This window comes from Prionailurus viverrinus, chromosome F1, assembly GCF_022837055.1.
Source record: "Prionailurus viverrinus isolate Anna chromosome F1, UM_Priviv_1.0, whole genome shotgun sequence".
Lineage (NCBI taxonomy): Eukaryota > Metazoa > Chordata > Mammalia > Carnivora > Felidae > Prionailurus > Prionailurus viverrinus.
The window spans coordinates 16,041,971-16,055,843 of record NC_062577.1 but is presented as its reverse complement, the minus strand read 5'-3'; the positions used below and the strand labels follow the sequence as shown (position 1 = coordinate 16,055,843).

General features: G+C 42.1%; 1 protein-coding gene across 3 annotated transcripts in view; it reads right to left on the bottom strand.

Moving 5' to 3' along the window:
• Positions 1–13,873, bottom strand: part of PAPPA2 (pappalysin 2) — a 272,063-nt gene that overhangs the window by 92,556 nt on the left and 165,634 nt on the right. For all 3 annotated transcript variants that reach the window (XM_047841337.1, XM_047841339.1, XM_047841338.1), the window contains one exon: positions 13,550–13,766. In XM_047841337.1, the coding sequence (XP_047697293.1) occupies positions 13,550–13,766 (217 nt within the window). The remainder of the gene's footprint in view (positions 1–13,549; positions 13,767–13,873) is intronic.

The following is a 13,873-nucleotide window of genomic DNA, read 5'->3' as shown; positions in this document are numbered from 1 at the left end:
GCTCCATGTTTTGCTTTGTAGGACAGGAACAAGCATAAATGTCAAGTATATTTCCATCTGCCATCTTGGGCAAAACAGTGCTAGTGCTTTGAGAGGGCTTTTCCTCAAGTACAATACCAACCAGGAAGGGAAAATTAATTCAAGTTCTTCTCCTCTGAAGATTCTCATCTGAGAGGACACAGAGATCTTGATAGTAATTGTTTCTTCCCTCGTGACAGAGAAATGATGAATTACTGCACTAAGCAGACTTCTTCCATTCCTGTATTTTGAAGAAAGCAGAGGTTCCCCTGCCTCTCTATTGAAGGTTCTGCCCCAAAGTCGGCCTTTTGGGAAAGGTCCATCTCTTCCTAGAATGTGACCTATTTGTAAGTTCAGGACTGGACTCTGGTGACCCCAGTACCGGGTAATTTGCTTCACTCATTTCTAATTCTGGGCACAGTTTTTTACCATGCCTGGCTGTAACACTAGAAGTCCCATCCAAATGCCCCCTGTCCTTCTAAAGAGAAACAGATTTACTTCACACAGCCAAAAGCGCTCCCTTTCAAAATCCCTGCCTCACCAAGTTTCAGAACCCATGATTTTAATGTAGATTATAAAATATGTGGAATACCAAAGGAAGAGTCAAAACAATTGTTGGCTAATTAGTAGAGGATATGCTTCCCTAGCATTGCATCAGGGAAACAGAATCACCCATCAGAAATAACAACAACATGGGGTGCCTGGGTGGCTCAGTCAGTTAAGCATCCAACTCTCGATCTCGGCTCAGGTCACGATCTCACAGTTCATGGGTCTAAGCCCTGCATCAGGCTCTGTGCTGGCAGCGTGGAGCCTGCTTGGGATTCTGTCTCTCCCTCTCTTTGCCCCTTCCCCACTTGTACTCTTGAAAGAAAGAAAGAAAGAAAGAAAGAAAGAAAGAAAGAAAGAAAGAAAGACATATGTGTGTGTGAATTATAAAAACATAAATTATATATATATATATATATATACATACACACACACACACACACACACACACACACACACACACATACACATATGTATGTATATATTTCCAGTTTTCAAAGGCAGTAACCATCTCCACCGGGGGGCAGTTCCTAACAAGGAGTGATCACTGGAGCCCCCAAATGATTGTACTGTGGACTCTTGTCCTACCAACCCTTCATCCCTGGGTACCAATGAAACTATTAATCTGGGGGTGACCCTTCCCCAGCCACACTCATAGGTCCAGCCCAAGGACTTGTGAAACACATGTAGTCAAGTGAGGGAGCAGCACAGTCCTGCGAATGAAGATTAGTGGGCATGAGTTTCATTCCACATCATTCCTAGAACAGTTCCTACAAGGCAGGAAGAAGGGGTAGCATGACTTCTCTGTGGCTATTCATAAGCTGTGTAAACTGAGGTCTTGAGGATTTGCGAGCCAGCACCTTGAATGAGTGTCAAATTCACACATAAAAGTTAAACAGGTGTTCTGAAACCAACTCCAATATAGTGGCCGGGGCGGGGGGCAGGGGGCGTGCAGATTTCCACACTGGGATGCCGGTAGGACGTCTGAAAATTTAACTCAATCCTGACACTACTTGCCCAGAGAAAGCATCAGATGCCACAAGTTAAGAAATCAGTCCCACTCAGGCACCAGTCACAAACCCAAGTTGTTACCTATACAGTAAAACCTTGGTTTGCGAGCATAATTTGTTTGGGAAACATGCTTGCAATCCAAAGCACTTGTGTATCAAAACAAGTATCAAGAACCATTGACTCAGTTGTGCTCATGCGATGTTCAGCATCACATACTACTCACATTGCAAGACATCACTTGTTCATCAAGTTACGATTTATTAGAAATGTTTGCTTGTCTTGCGGAATACTCACAGAACAAATTACTCACAATCCAAGGCTTTACTGTACTTCTGACTGACTGGCTATAAATCAGAGGTTCAAACCTCCTCCTCAGGTTTGATTAATTTGCTAGAGCTGTTCATAGAACTCAGAGAAACATTTTACTTACTGGTTACCAGTTTATTATATATAAAGTAATAAATACAACTCAGGAATAGCCAGAAGGAGAGATACATAGGACAAGGCATGGGGAAAGGACATGGAGCTTCCATGCCCTCTCCAGGCGTGCCACCCTCCCCAGTCTCCATGTGTTCACCAACCCAGAAGCTCTCAGAACACAGCCTTTTGGAATTTTATGGAGGCTTCATTACATAGGCTTGGTTGATTGATTCAACCTTCAGCCCTTTCCCACTCTCCAGAGGTCAGAGGGAAAGACTGAAAGTTCTAACCTTCTAATCATGTGTTTGGCTTCACAGACAACCAGCCCCATCCTGAAGTGTTTTTCCAAAAGTCACCTCATTCACATAACAAAAGACACCTTTATCACTCTCAACACTTAAGAAATTCCAAGGGTTTGGGAGCTGTGAGCCAGGAACCGTGGACTAAGACCAAATACCATAATAACGCAGAAGTAGAACATAATACACGTGCTGGGCCCCTTTGGGAATCTCCCTCTCCCCCTTGGCTTCCTTTCCCCAGAAAGTTTCTGGACTCCCCAACAGAAGCTTCACGTTGTTCCCATCATCTCATAATCCGGGGATTTGTCAGTCCTTGGTTGACATCAGATTTGGAATGTTACTCCCTTCTGTTCTTTTCTTCCTCCTAGCTCTCCCACGCCTTGCAACGTCCCCGGTTTGTGTGCTTATAGAGAAATGAAGGCCCAAAGAAGGGAAGGGACTGTCCTAAAATCAGGTGATGAAACTGATGATGTAGCCAACAGCAGGAGACAGGGGTCTGGACGTTGGGCTTGCTGCCACTTCAATCCCAGACTTCCTCTGCCTCCATGGTTAGAGCTACACAGAACCAGACATGGCTTGAGAGTCATTCCAACCAGAACTTATGGTCAAATCCATCAACAGTGTCTGTCTACTTGGCAGGCTGGCAAAATGACAGAATCCTGAAAATATTGGTTTGTTTTTATTTTCTGTGCTCTCTCCGCCAGCTGCTATGAATATAGACCATAAGGACAGGGCCAGCCCTGAGCAAAATTGAGAAGCAGGTGACATTTTAAACTCAACGCTCTTTGCAGAACCACTTTTTCTATTTTTCATACTGCCCCAAGCTTCCAGATGCCTACCCTAACTTGCATTTCAGCAGGGCCCTGGTCTATTTTTGAATTGTCAAGGTCCATAAGAGAATGGTTCTGCTATAAAAAATTGATAACAGCTTACAACACTTCTACTTCTATTAAATAGCTGTTTACTATTTTAAAGAGACTTTTGGAGATCACCAAGACTTGAAGAAAATATTTCCTAATGGTGGAATTTCAGACACCATGATAAGACATGGAGGAGTCATTTTTTCAAAATTATTGTTTTGAAACTAGCCTATTCCTTAGAGGTAGACCCCAAGTCTTCGTAAGTTGTTTGTGCCTATTCCTAACTTTTGACCAAAAGCTGCTACCTAACCAGTTCTAAGACCGCATCCCACCAAGAATCATCTCAGACAAGGTAGTATTTTAATAAACACTTTCTAGAATAGTCTAGCCATGCACCCATCAACACTTAAATGAGACTAAGTCCACGACCTTTTCATTTTTCCTCTATAACCCCTGAGAACAAATAGTCAAAGAGACTCAAACAGCTGACTATGTCTCCCAAAGCAGACTATTGTTGACCAGGCCATCCGTCATTGGCCAGAAGAATCAGAACCCTCACCAGCGGATTCTCCTCGTTTCCTCTTATTTTATGGACAAATCATTCTGGGAAAATGAAGTTAGGCAAGAAACCTAGGGAACAATTGAGCAGCTATAATTCTTTCTTTGCTTAAGAAACAAAAACAGATTCAGTGTTAATTTGCTAAACTGCTTTGGGGAAGAAGATAATCAAAAGAGTAGAAATGCAATACATATTTCATTTCTATAGTGCCTTTCCCAGCAAGAGAGAACACTTCCCATCATCCTGGAATATTAAAAGCAACCCCTCTGCTACAAACAAAAGATGAGGAGCCAACACAAATGCTCTCACCTGTAGCCCCTAGAGAAAGAAAGAAAGGAGCTCTTCACTTTGTGAAGCTATCAAAAGTGAGGGGATATCTGAATGCTCTACATAGAAATGAGCAGGCGAAGGAGAGGCCCGGCAGGTTTACAGAGGCCCAATCCAGGCAGAGAAGGAAGGGAAAGGGTTGGCATTTCAAATCTGAGCTCCAAATAACTGAAGCACAATAGGAATCGGTAAAGCAGCAGCAATGAGGGTTCCAGGGAATAATGAAGCATGAAGCAGAATGACGGATAATAGAGATGGAATGATCCTATTACCAAGGCCAAGCTCACAAACTGATTACAGCGGGGATGGAATGCCAAGGCACTGAGCTGTGCTCTGGCTGCATGCCCCTGGACTGGGGCTTGGAGGCCTTGTAATCTAGACCCAGATCTACCCAGAATCTACAGAATAACCAAGGAGAAATATTTTGACACCTGAATCCCAACATCTTCCAAATGGAAAACACACCCGCTTCCTTCCAGAACTTCTCTGGGGATTTTAAAGTCATAAAAGTGAAGTTTGGGGCGCCTGGGTGGCTCAGTCTGTGGAACATCTGACTTCGGCTCAGGTCATGATCTCGCGGTTCGTGGGCTTGGGCCCGCATCAGGCTCTGTGCTGACAGCTCGGAGCCTGGAGCCTGCTTCGGACTCTGTGTCTCCCTCTCTCTCTGCCCCTCCCCCACTTGTGCTCTCTCAAAAATAAATACATGTAAGAAAAAATTAAAGTCATAAAAGTGAAGTTCTATGGAAAAGTTGCTCTCTTTTCTACCACATCCCTCCACCCCCAACCAGAATTCCATATCTATAGTGAATTTTCCAAGGACAACAGAGGGTGATCCAGAAATCTTCTGTACTTGACTCACTGATGCAAGCTCTCTCTTCTCGGCAACACCTCTATCTTCTCAAGAATAACTTTCTAAGGCCAAAGCCATCTTTTTTGTCACAGCACGAGGGTTTCATTGAAAGGGAAGTCAAAAGAGACGAGGTAACTAGGGTAAGTCAGCCTGAGATAGCATTGCCCCTCATGTTACCAAAGTTCATAAGTTGCAGACAGGAAATTAGGGATAACTAATTGATTTTTCTCCCTGGATTATTCAGTTTTGCAGCCCCAGCTTCAGGAAACAGAATCTTTAGAGACTGCCAGAGACAACAGAGTTGACTAAACTAGTACACATGTCCATAAATTTGCAGGTGTTATGCATCCTGAGACCTTCCCAACCAAACCAGATACACATTGTTCTGTGATTACTCATTTTTAAAAGCTTATTTATTTTGAGAGAGAGAGAAAGAGAGAGGCAGACAGAGAGACAGAGAGAGAGAGAGAGAGAGAGAGAGAGCTAGCTAGCTCATGTGTGTGGGAGGGGCAGAGAGAGAGAGAATCCCAAGCAGGCTCCACACTGCTGGAGCAAGAGCCCAAAGCAGGGGTTGAAATCACAAACCATGAGACCAAGACCTGAGCCAAAATCAAGAGTCAGATGCTCAACCAACTGAGCCATCCAGGTGCCCCATGGGATTACCCAATTTTAAAATCACCTGATCGTCTTCTTTACACAAGCATGGTTGACAAAATGTGGCAGGTATGTTAATTATGTGTATGTGTATTTTTACATTAAGTATAGGAGAGTCAGAGGCTGAACTCCAACACGTATCCACAATAACAGCCTAATAGCAAATGTTTTAATGCAAAAGGTAAATTCTAAGAGTTGTTGCTTTGAATACAGACTCATACAAGAGCACAGTATGTGTGTTCATTACGTTTTCTTGACTCAGACTTTATGTGTTCATGCGTAGTTTTCTCTAAGTAAATAGAGAAAATGCAGATTTATGCAGAAAAGAGAAAAAGAAAGAAAGTAGAAAAAATCTGGGGATGACAGTGCTCTTTACAAAAATATTTTTTACTTAAAAAACAGTACCCTTTTGAATGGCCCAATCATTTAAAAAGTTAAATCATTTTAAAATTTAGTTATATAATCAATACACATGAACCTTTTCCAAAAAATTGTCTTGCATAAAGTGAAACACACACACACACACACACACACACACACACACTCACACACACTACAATATATATAAACCACGTTACTAGACCAAAATTGCTACAACAATGAACTCTCAATTATATAACATTATGAAAAGAATCAGAATATAAATTTTTAAAACTTTAATGAATAATAATTCCAGTTGAGCCATGGAGAAGGCGGCCTTGAAGGTGGCTTAGGCTTATAATAAGGGAAAATGACTTGGGAATAGATACGGATGGATGTGGATTGCTGATAAAACGGATGTGGTGTAACTAGATAATGGACAATCGAGGGGACATCCTCTGGTAAGAGGGTTGCTTAGATAATCCATCTACCAAGACAGGGGAATTTCTATGAGAAGACCTTGCTCTTAGAATCATTGTTCTTCCCTTGTGCTTTTTTCCCAAATATAGTTTGAGGGAGGGTGGCAGGGTTTCTTGGATGATAGTAAGACATGGGTATATTTGTGAAACAGTTTTCCATTTGTATAATAGAACTTTCCTTTACTAAAAACCAATTACTTAGATTCTAGTCTTAGTTTTGCTAATCTCAAATAAGGTGAATTTGGACTAAGACTCTGAGTCTTAGTTCCCTCAACTGAAAAATGATTCCTGGCACATTGTAGGCACTTAATAGTAAGTATTTTTGAATAAGGAATAGTCCATCTCTTTCTGTACACAGACATACATGCACACACATGCGCGCACGCACACACACACACACACACACACACACACACACACACCATACAGAATAAGTGGTTTTACAAATCAATGTATGTAAAACTTTTCAAAAACTTTCTTCTACTTGAGGAAAAATACAACAACGCATCCACGTGTATGCTTACACTCACACACATATCTACTCTATTAGACTTAAATTGTCACACGAGTCTACTTTCAGTTATCCACAGCAATAAAAAGGATCAAAGCATGACTATATATAGTTAACAAGAAAAAATGAGCATGAGAACAAGAGACAGAAGAAAGAACTCAGGTTTCTACAAGGACATTCATTTGAAAAGATTAATATCCCATTTAATTTTAGATTAGAATACTTGGCATTGATAAGCTATAGTTTAAGGTAAACCTCAGAACCCACTACAATTTTATATTTATGAATATCTATTACTTGTTTTCCATCTCAATCAGAATGTGTATTTATACTGAATAAGTTAATGAGGTATTTATACTTCAAGTTTGCCTTGGACTTAAGAGAAGTTCAAAACATTAAAAAAAGAAAATATGCATTTTTAGTTAGGTCAATCTATTTAGAAGTTATATTGAAATGTGGTCTGAGGACTCAAACCAGGGACTTAACGGAAATCTTAACTGGAACAGAAAAGGCAAAGAGTACAAAGGGATTTCTTCTGGGTTATCTGACAAGAATTTTCCTGCCGCTTTGTGATACTAGAGATTCACCGTGCTCTTTTGCCAGTTAGTGTGATGTCATGCTTTCCCAGTAGATGTTAACTGGAGAGACTTGGAGGAAGAAGGGGCTTTTCTTCTTGGTTTCTACGCGCTTTCCTCTCCCAGCTTCTGCTGCACTTGATGTCTGACAGAGCGTCAATCCAATGGTGCTCACCACATAACGAGTTTCCGCGACACCCTGCACGTCTCCGCAAGTTTCGCCAGCACCCTAGAGCAGCTTTCCAGCAAGTCTCAAAGATACCCCAGTGACTGACTTCGCAGAACATTTCACCAATGCCCAGCGGATGACTTCCCAGAAAGTTTCAGCAGTTACCCAATGGCAGCTTCCTAGAAGCCCCAACAGGGACCCAGTAGGAGCTTCCTAATAAGCTTTGATCAGCACCCCAGTGGGTGGCTTCCTGATTGCTGGTCCAGCCCACAAAACCTCCGCAAACTTCCCTATCATCCAGTGTGCTCTCTCTGCGCCCTCCCTAATGAGATCCAAATCACAGCCCAAGGTGGGGAGACTTCCACATTTGTTCCTTCCTCCGATACTTTTCCCTTGTCCCTAAATGGAATAGTTGCTTCCTTTACCCACCATTCTTCTAGTCATTAGGGACCTCTTTACCCCCAAGTAGCTAATCCTTTGTAGTTAATAATTATTTATATTAAACTTCCCCTATTCTAATTACTATGTCCTGACTGGACCCTGACTGGCATACAATGGAACTATAAATGGTACCAGGAGATAGATTCACAAAGGTAGGATTTGGGGATCGGTTTGGTTGTACCTATGGACTTGAGTATGTGAAGCTCCTTATCAATGAGAAATGGGAGGCTGGCAATCCATAATACACAGTAGGATACCTAACAAGCATTACCTTTGGTCAAGGGTGATGAAGAGCCAACCGGAAAAAAGTACTCTGGGAGCCCAAGTGGCTGCGATACTTGATGGAAGCTGTTCTCTACACCACATGTCATGTCATAGCAGCAAAAGAGAAGAACATGCACTGAAAGCGGGAAGCCAAGCCCTTCCTCCTGCACTGTCTCTCCATAACCCTCTCCTGACAAAACTGAACGTGGCATTAGCCAACAAAGGACAAATATTAATGAAATCCTGTTCTAGCATTACACATTCACATGCTGCGAGTGGATTTAGAGCTGGGAAGCAACAAAGTGCTAGCGGCACACCTTGTAGAAGGAAGAATGGAGACAAACAAAGATGAGAAGTGGTGTAGAAGTCACCATGGGCGGTGCTCCTGCCCGGGGCTACGTGGTGCAACGACAGACTCCGCATGGATCATTCCTGGTTAATCTCACAAGAATGCTATGAGGTCATTTTTCCCGGCTTCCCACTTAAATTCCGACAATACAGAAAAAAATATGAAAACTCTTATCAATATCAAAAACCAAGACTGACAGCTGGAATCTGTGTGGATTCCCTCCTGATTCCAAAATGTATTGGGAGTTGAATTGAGAAACATCATTGGAAGCCAAAGTATGTATTTTTTTTTCCTAAAAAAAAGCAAATAAGGAATAGAGCCATACTAAAAGAAGAGAGGGAAAGGGTCATTCTTTATTCATTCTCTGGCTTCTCTTGAGACCGGAAAACTGGGCACTGCTTTTCAGGGGTCATAAATCTGTTCTTTATCCATCAGTCCTCATCAGCCTTTCCTGACTTCAAGACATCAGGTCAGGAAGGATAAGGGTCTTGGTCCAGTGAGATGGGAGAGAGTGGGGGTTGGGGGAGAGCCACTGGCAAAGGCCATGGAATCCCAGAAGATAAATGTTCCAAAGGTAAAAACACTGCAGGGTCCTAAGGCTTCTAGAGGCTTGGGGACCATGAAATAAATTTTCAGAATAAACTGCCATGCAACAATCTGCCCTGGGCTCATTGGCAGTGAAGACAGAGAAATGTTAAAAATAAAAGAAATGCCAATATTTATCAAATAAATATAAACAAATGGAAAGCAGGAATGGAAATTTAAATTCCAGACAAAGTAGAATACAAAGCCAAAGGCATTTAATGGGGCAAAAGGGCTGGCACAAGGTATGATCTTAATAAAGATAAAAGAGTCACAAGCAGCTATGCACAGAATTCTGTAACATCAAATTATAAAAAATCCAGAACTGCTTGAAATACAAGGAAAAGTTAGGGAAGCACAGTTATTTGGGAGATTACACTGCAACCTTTTATAGAGAAGGTAGATGGAAAAATCAATTAAGAGGGAAAGTGCAAAAGTTGCAAAGAGAGGAGCGGTCAGAAGTTTCAACCATTGTAATCAGCCAGGCCCTGGAGAAGAAGACGAAGGTCATCTTCAGAAGATTCAACACTGGGGGATCTGACGAATCTACTGCCATCTGGAGGGGCAGAGAAGTTACAATCAATGTCTCCATTATATTTTGTTCATGTAACTGGAAGAATAAAATTCTGTTGTAGGAGAAAACACACACCCATCAGCAATTCTTGTCTATCTGTAAATTCTTCTAGAATTGATTATGTGAATTTCCAAAGTAGATAACAAGAGTCCTGATTAAATTAGAGTCCAGATTTCTGGAAGCAAATCCACTCATTTAGGCCAAGTAACCTATTAGTGCCTGGATTATATCTGGGGCACACTCCAATTCCTAATGCATTAATCACAAAAGTGGTTCCCATTCCCTAAAGCCATCAACCCGATCTTGGGATGGTTGGGGGGGTCTGCCGGATTCTCCAACTCATGAGATGCTGTGGCAGGTTACACAGGACCTCTCCCTAAAGTGACCAGAGCTAGAAACAGCCAGAGAGTAGGAGTGAATTGAGCTCTTAGGGAGCACTAGTGGCCAAAACCAAGAATACTAAACTTGGTTTTCAAGACTAATGGTTCATTACCAGTAGACTAAGCCCAAGGGTCATAAATTGGGAAGCCATCACAGCGAAACAAGAAACAAGATGAAGAGACAGATCAAAGCTAAAGGGTCCAAGGTGAGAATCATGAAGATCACTGGAGCGCCAGACAAGTTTATTCGCCTTCAGCTGAGATTCTGTGGGGCAGTCAGGCTGGTTTAAGGATGCAGAACTATAGGAGGGAGAGGCCACTGGTCATTAATGGTTAAATACGAAATGGACAACACATCCTCTACTGCCAGGCATCTGTCAGCTCTCCCTTGCCCATTTTAGTATTAATGGAATTCAGGTCATAAGGGGTAAGAATGAAGTAGCCAGGAATCCCTCTCACTATGCCCAGAATTTGAGGGTTTCATATTATGATCTATCCACATCTACAGTCGGGATTGATATAAAGAAACAAAAATACTCCTATTCTTTGAGAGTATATATAGAGATTAGGACTTTAAATCTGTTCACAAAGAAAATATATGAAATCTTTCAGGTTCCCTGCATATCAAAATTTACTATGTTGCACTGATTTGCTGGCTAGGAGGGAAAGCCAATTTGCATGGCTCCTGTCAGTCACATGTGGTTTGGAAATGTTTCTGCATTCCAGATACACTCTGTGTAAACTGGAGAATCATATCCTATTTCTACTGGTTTGCATGCATGCATATAAAACTTGTTTTTCCCCACAGTGCCAAATGAAAATAAGTGAACTAGCAGCAGTGATCACAATTAATCAACTTCTTTGTCAGAACTTCACAGCCATGATGGTGAGGGAAATTCTTGTCCCTTGAGTCTAGAGAGGCTATGACTTCTACCACTTTTTTTGGTTTGCTTGTTCGGTTCTGTACCATACAGCATTTAGAGATAAAATCTGTTACTATCATTCAACGCAGTTTCTGATACCTACTATGTGCCAGGCTCTCTGCTAGGTGCCGAAAGACACCACATGGAATTTCCACTAGAGAGAGCTCGGAGCTTAGTGGAAAAGAACAAGTAAATAAATAGTCACCACCCAACGTGAGAGCTGTTTCAGTAGAGAGTAGGTTGTGTACAATGCCCTATGGAGACAGGCAAGGAATCTGCCAAGATTGCACAGAAGAAGGTGAATCCTGACGATGAAGTATGAGTTGAAGAGAAGAAGGGCTGGAAGGCATTCAAGAAAGTAGGGAACATAATGTGCAAAGGCATGAAGCTCCTCAAAAACACATGTTTCAGGAACCTGAAAGAAATTCTGTATGGCTTGAGGCCAGAGGTAGAGCCAATAGAGGAGATACTTTGAAAACACATAGGAGAGAGGCAAGAATTCTGGTAAACAACAGTATTTTAATAGTCTGTATTCCTGTGCTAATATGTGAAGACATTTGCTCAATGAGACTACTTAAGAGTTGCACATGAGCTAACGTCACAACGTCCATCATCCAGACTCTAACCCTTATTGCTTCTCTCTTTCTAGCATTTACAACAATACCTGCACACACAGTTAGTATTCAATTAACATAAGCCACCATTACTGGACGTGGTAGATGGCCTCTAAGATGGCCCCTAGTGATTCATGCCCTGATGATGCAAAGCCTTCCCCTTGAGTACAGGCTGGACTTACTGACTCACATCTAATAAAAAGAATATGCCAGAAGGAATGGATTTTCACTTCCACCATTATGTTATAAAAAGACTCTGGCTTCCCTTTGGGGTGGTCTCCTATGTACTCATCCCCCATGGCCGCTTTCTCTCTCGGATCATTAGTTGTTGTGTCAGAGTATACTCTGGCAGCTTATGAGGAAGACCACGTGGTAAGGAACTGAGCCACACCTATGTGAGCATGCCTACCGCTAGTGCCTTGGTGACTGAGCTTGGATGCAGATCTTCTGAGGCCTGCCAATCACCACATGAGCGAGCCTGGAAGTGAAATCTCCAGCTCCTCTTGGGCTTTAGGTTACTGTATCTTTGGCCAACAGCTTGATGGCAAACTCGTAAAGGACTCTAAGCCAGAGGCACTCAACTAAGTCGCATCCAAATTCCTCCCACTAGAAACTGTGATAGACCACTAAATTTTACTATGATGTGCTAAATAGCAAAAGATAACTGGTATATTACACACTAATGTCTACTGCTATTCCCTAATCAAAGCTGGGTTTCTGGTATACCTAGGTGGGGCACAGTAGTATCAGAGCTCCTGCTTGGTGATGGAGCATTGCCTGGAACCCCAGCTTTTGTGACTAGGATCCCAATCACCTGACTCCTTGAGGGAATGAGCTCTATTACCTAGAGTCCCACTCAACTGATGAGACCACTCATAGAATGAATCCAGCCCAACTGCAGCACAGATTGTTGTCTGGCATGCTCTCTCCCACCTTCGGGCCACCCTTGGGCGCACCAACATTATAAAAGTATAGTCTCTCTGCTAGCTGAGGCAGAGAGTTCAGGAAACCTCTTGTAAATGATGACAATCACAGATGTCCACAGAAAGACCCATGTAGATAACATAGTCCTGATTTCCATATGTAACTCTAATTGATTATATGACATGCCTTGAAAACTAATTGTTCGGGGCGCCTGGGTGGCGCAGTCGGTTAAGCGTCCGACTTCAGCCAGGTCACGATCTCACGGTTGGTGAGTTCGAGCCCCGCGTCAGGCTCTGGGCTGATGGCTCAGAGCCTGGAGCCTGTTTCCGATTCTGTGTCTCCCTCTCCCTCTGCCCCTCGCCCGTTCATGCTCTGTATCTCTCTGTCCCAAAAATAAATAAACGTTGAAAAAAAAAAAAAAAAAAAAAAAAAAAAAAAAAAAAAAGAAAACTAATTGTTCAACTTGCTGCATACACTGTCCAGGTGGGAACAAGTGGAAAAATATACATTGCTTAGGGAACATTGAGTTTTTGGCAGAAAAATTTTGGCAGTTTATATAACAATGCTGATGTGAAGGCAGCGGTTTTATACGTAAAAAAGATTTTAAGACCTTGTAAAGATGTTAAATATTTACATAAAAAATTATGCTCAGCTAAGAAAAGAAGAGCAAAATGCGAAAACCAAGTGTGCCTTTCATAAATTGTTCTTTACTTGTTTCTTATGTGTTTTTAGTAGTTTTTAGATCCACTTTTTAGTGATTAAGCACCCACTGAAAACAAAATCATATGTATGGAAATGATAGTAGTATTTCACAGCCACAAGAAAAAGAAAGACAAAAAGGAAGAAAGGGGACTTTGTACCTCTGTCCCTGATGATTTTGTCCCTCATGCTCTGGGATGCAGTTATTGAGAGTTGATGAACTTATGTGGGAGGATGTCCTTAGAGCCACCGCTGAGATGCCCACCAATGGGGATGAGAAATTCAGCAGCACTGAGGAGGTATGGTGGGAGAGGACATTCGGGTGATGGCTCACATTGATAACCAGCGGGTTATGCTGGCATGACAGTTCATAGGTTCCTGAAGAGAAATAAGATGAATGATATGGTAGCCACCCATACAGCACTGTGTTTCCATATCTAGCATTCATTTTTATCTTCTCGATAGCTGTGTACTCCAGGCAGGGT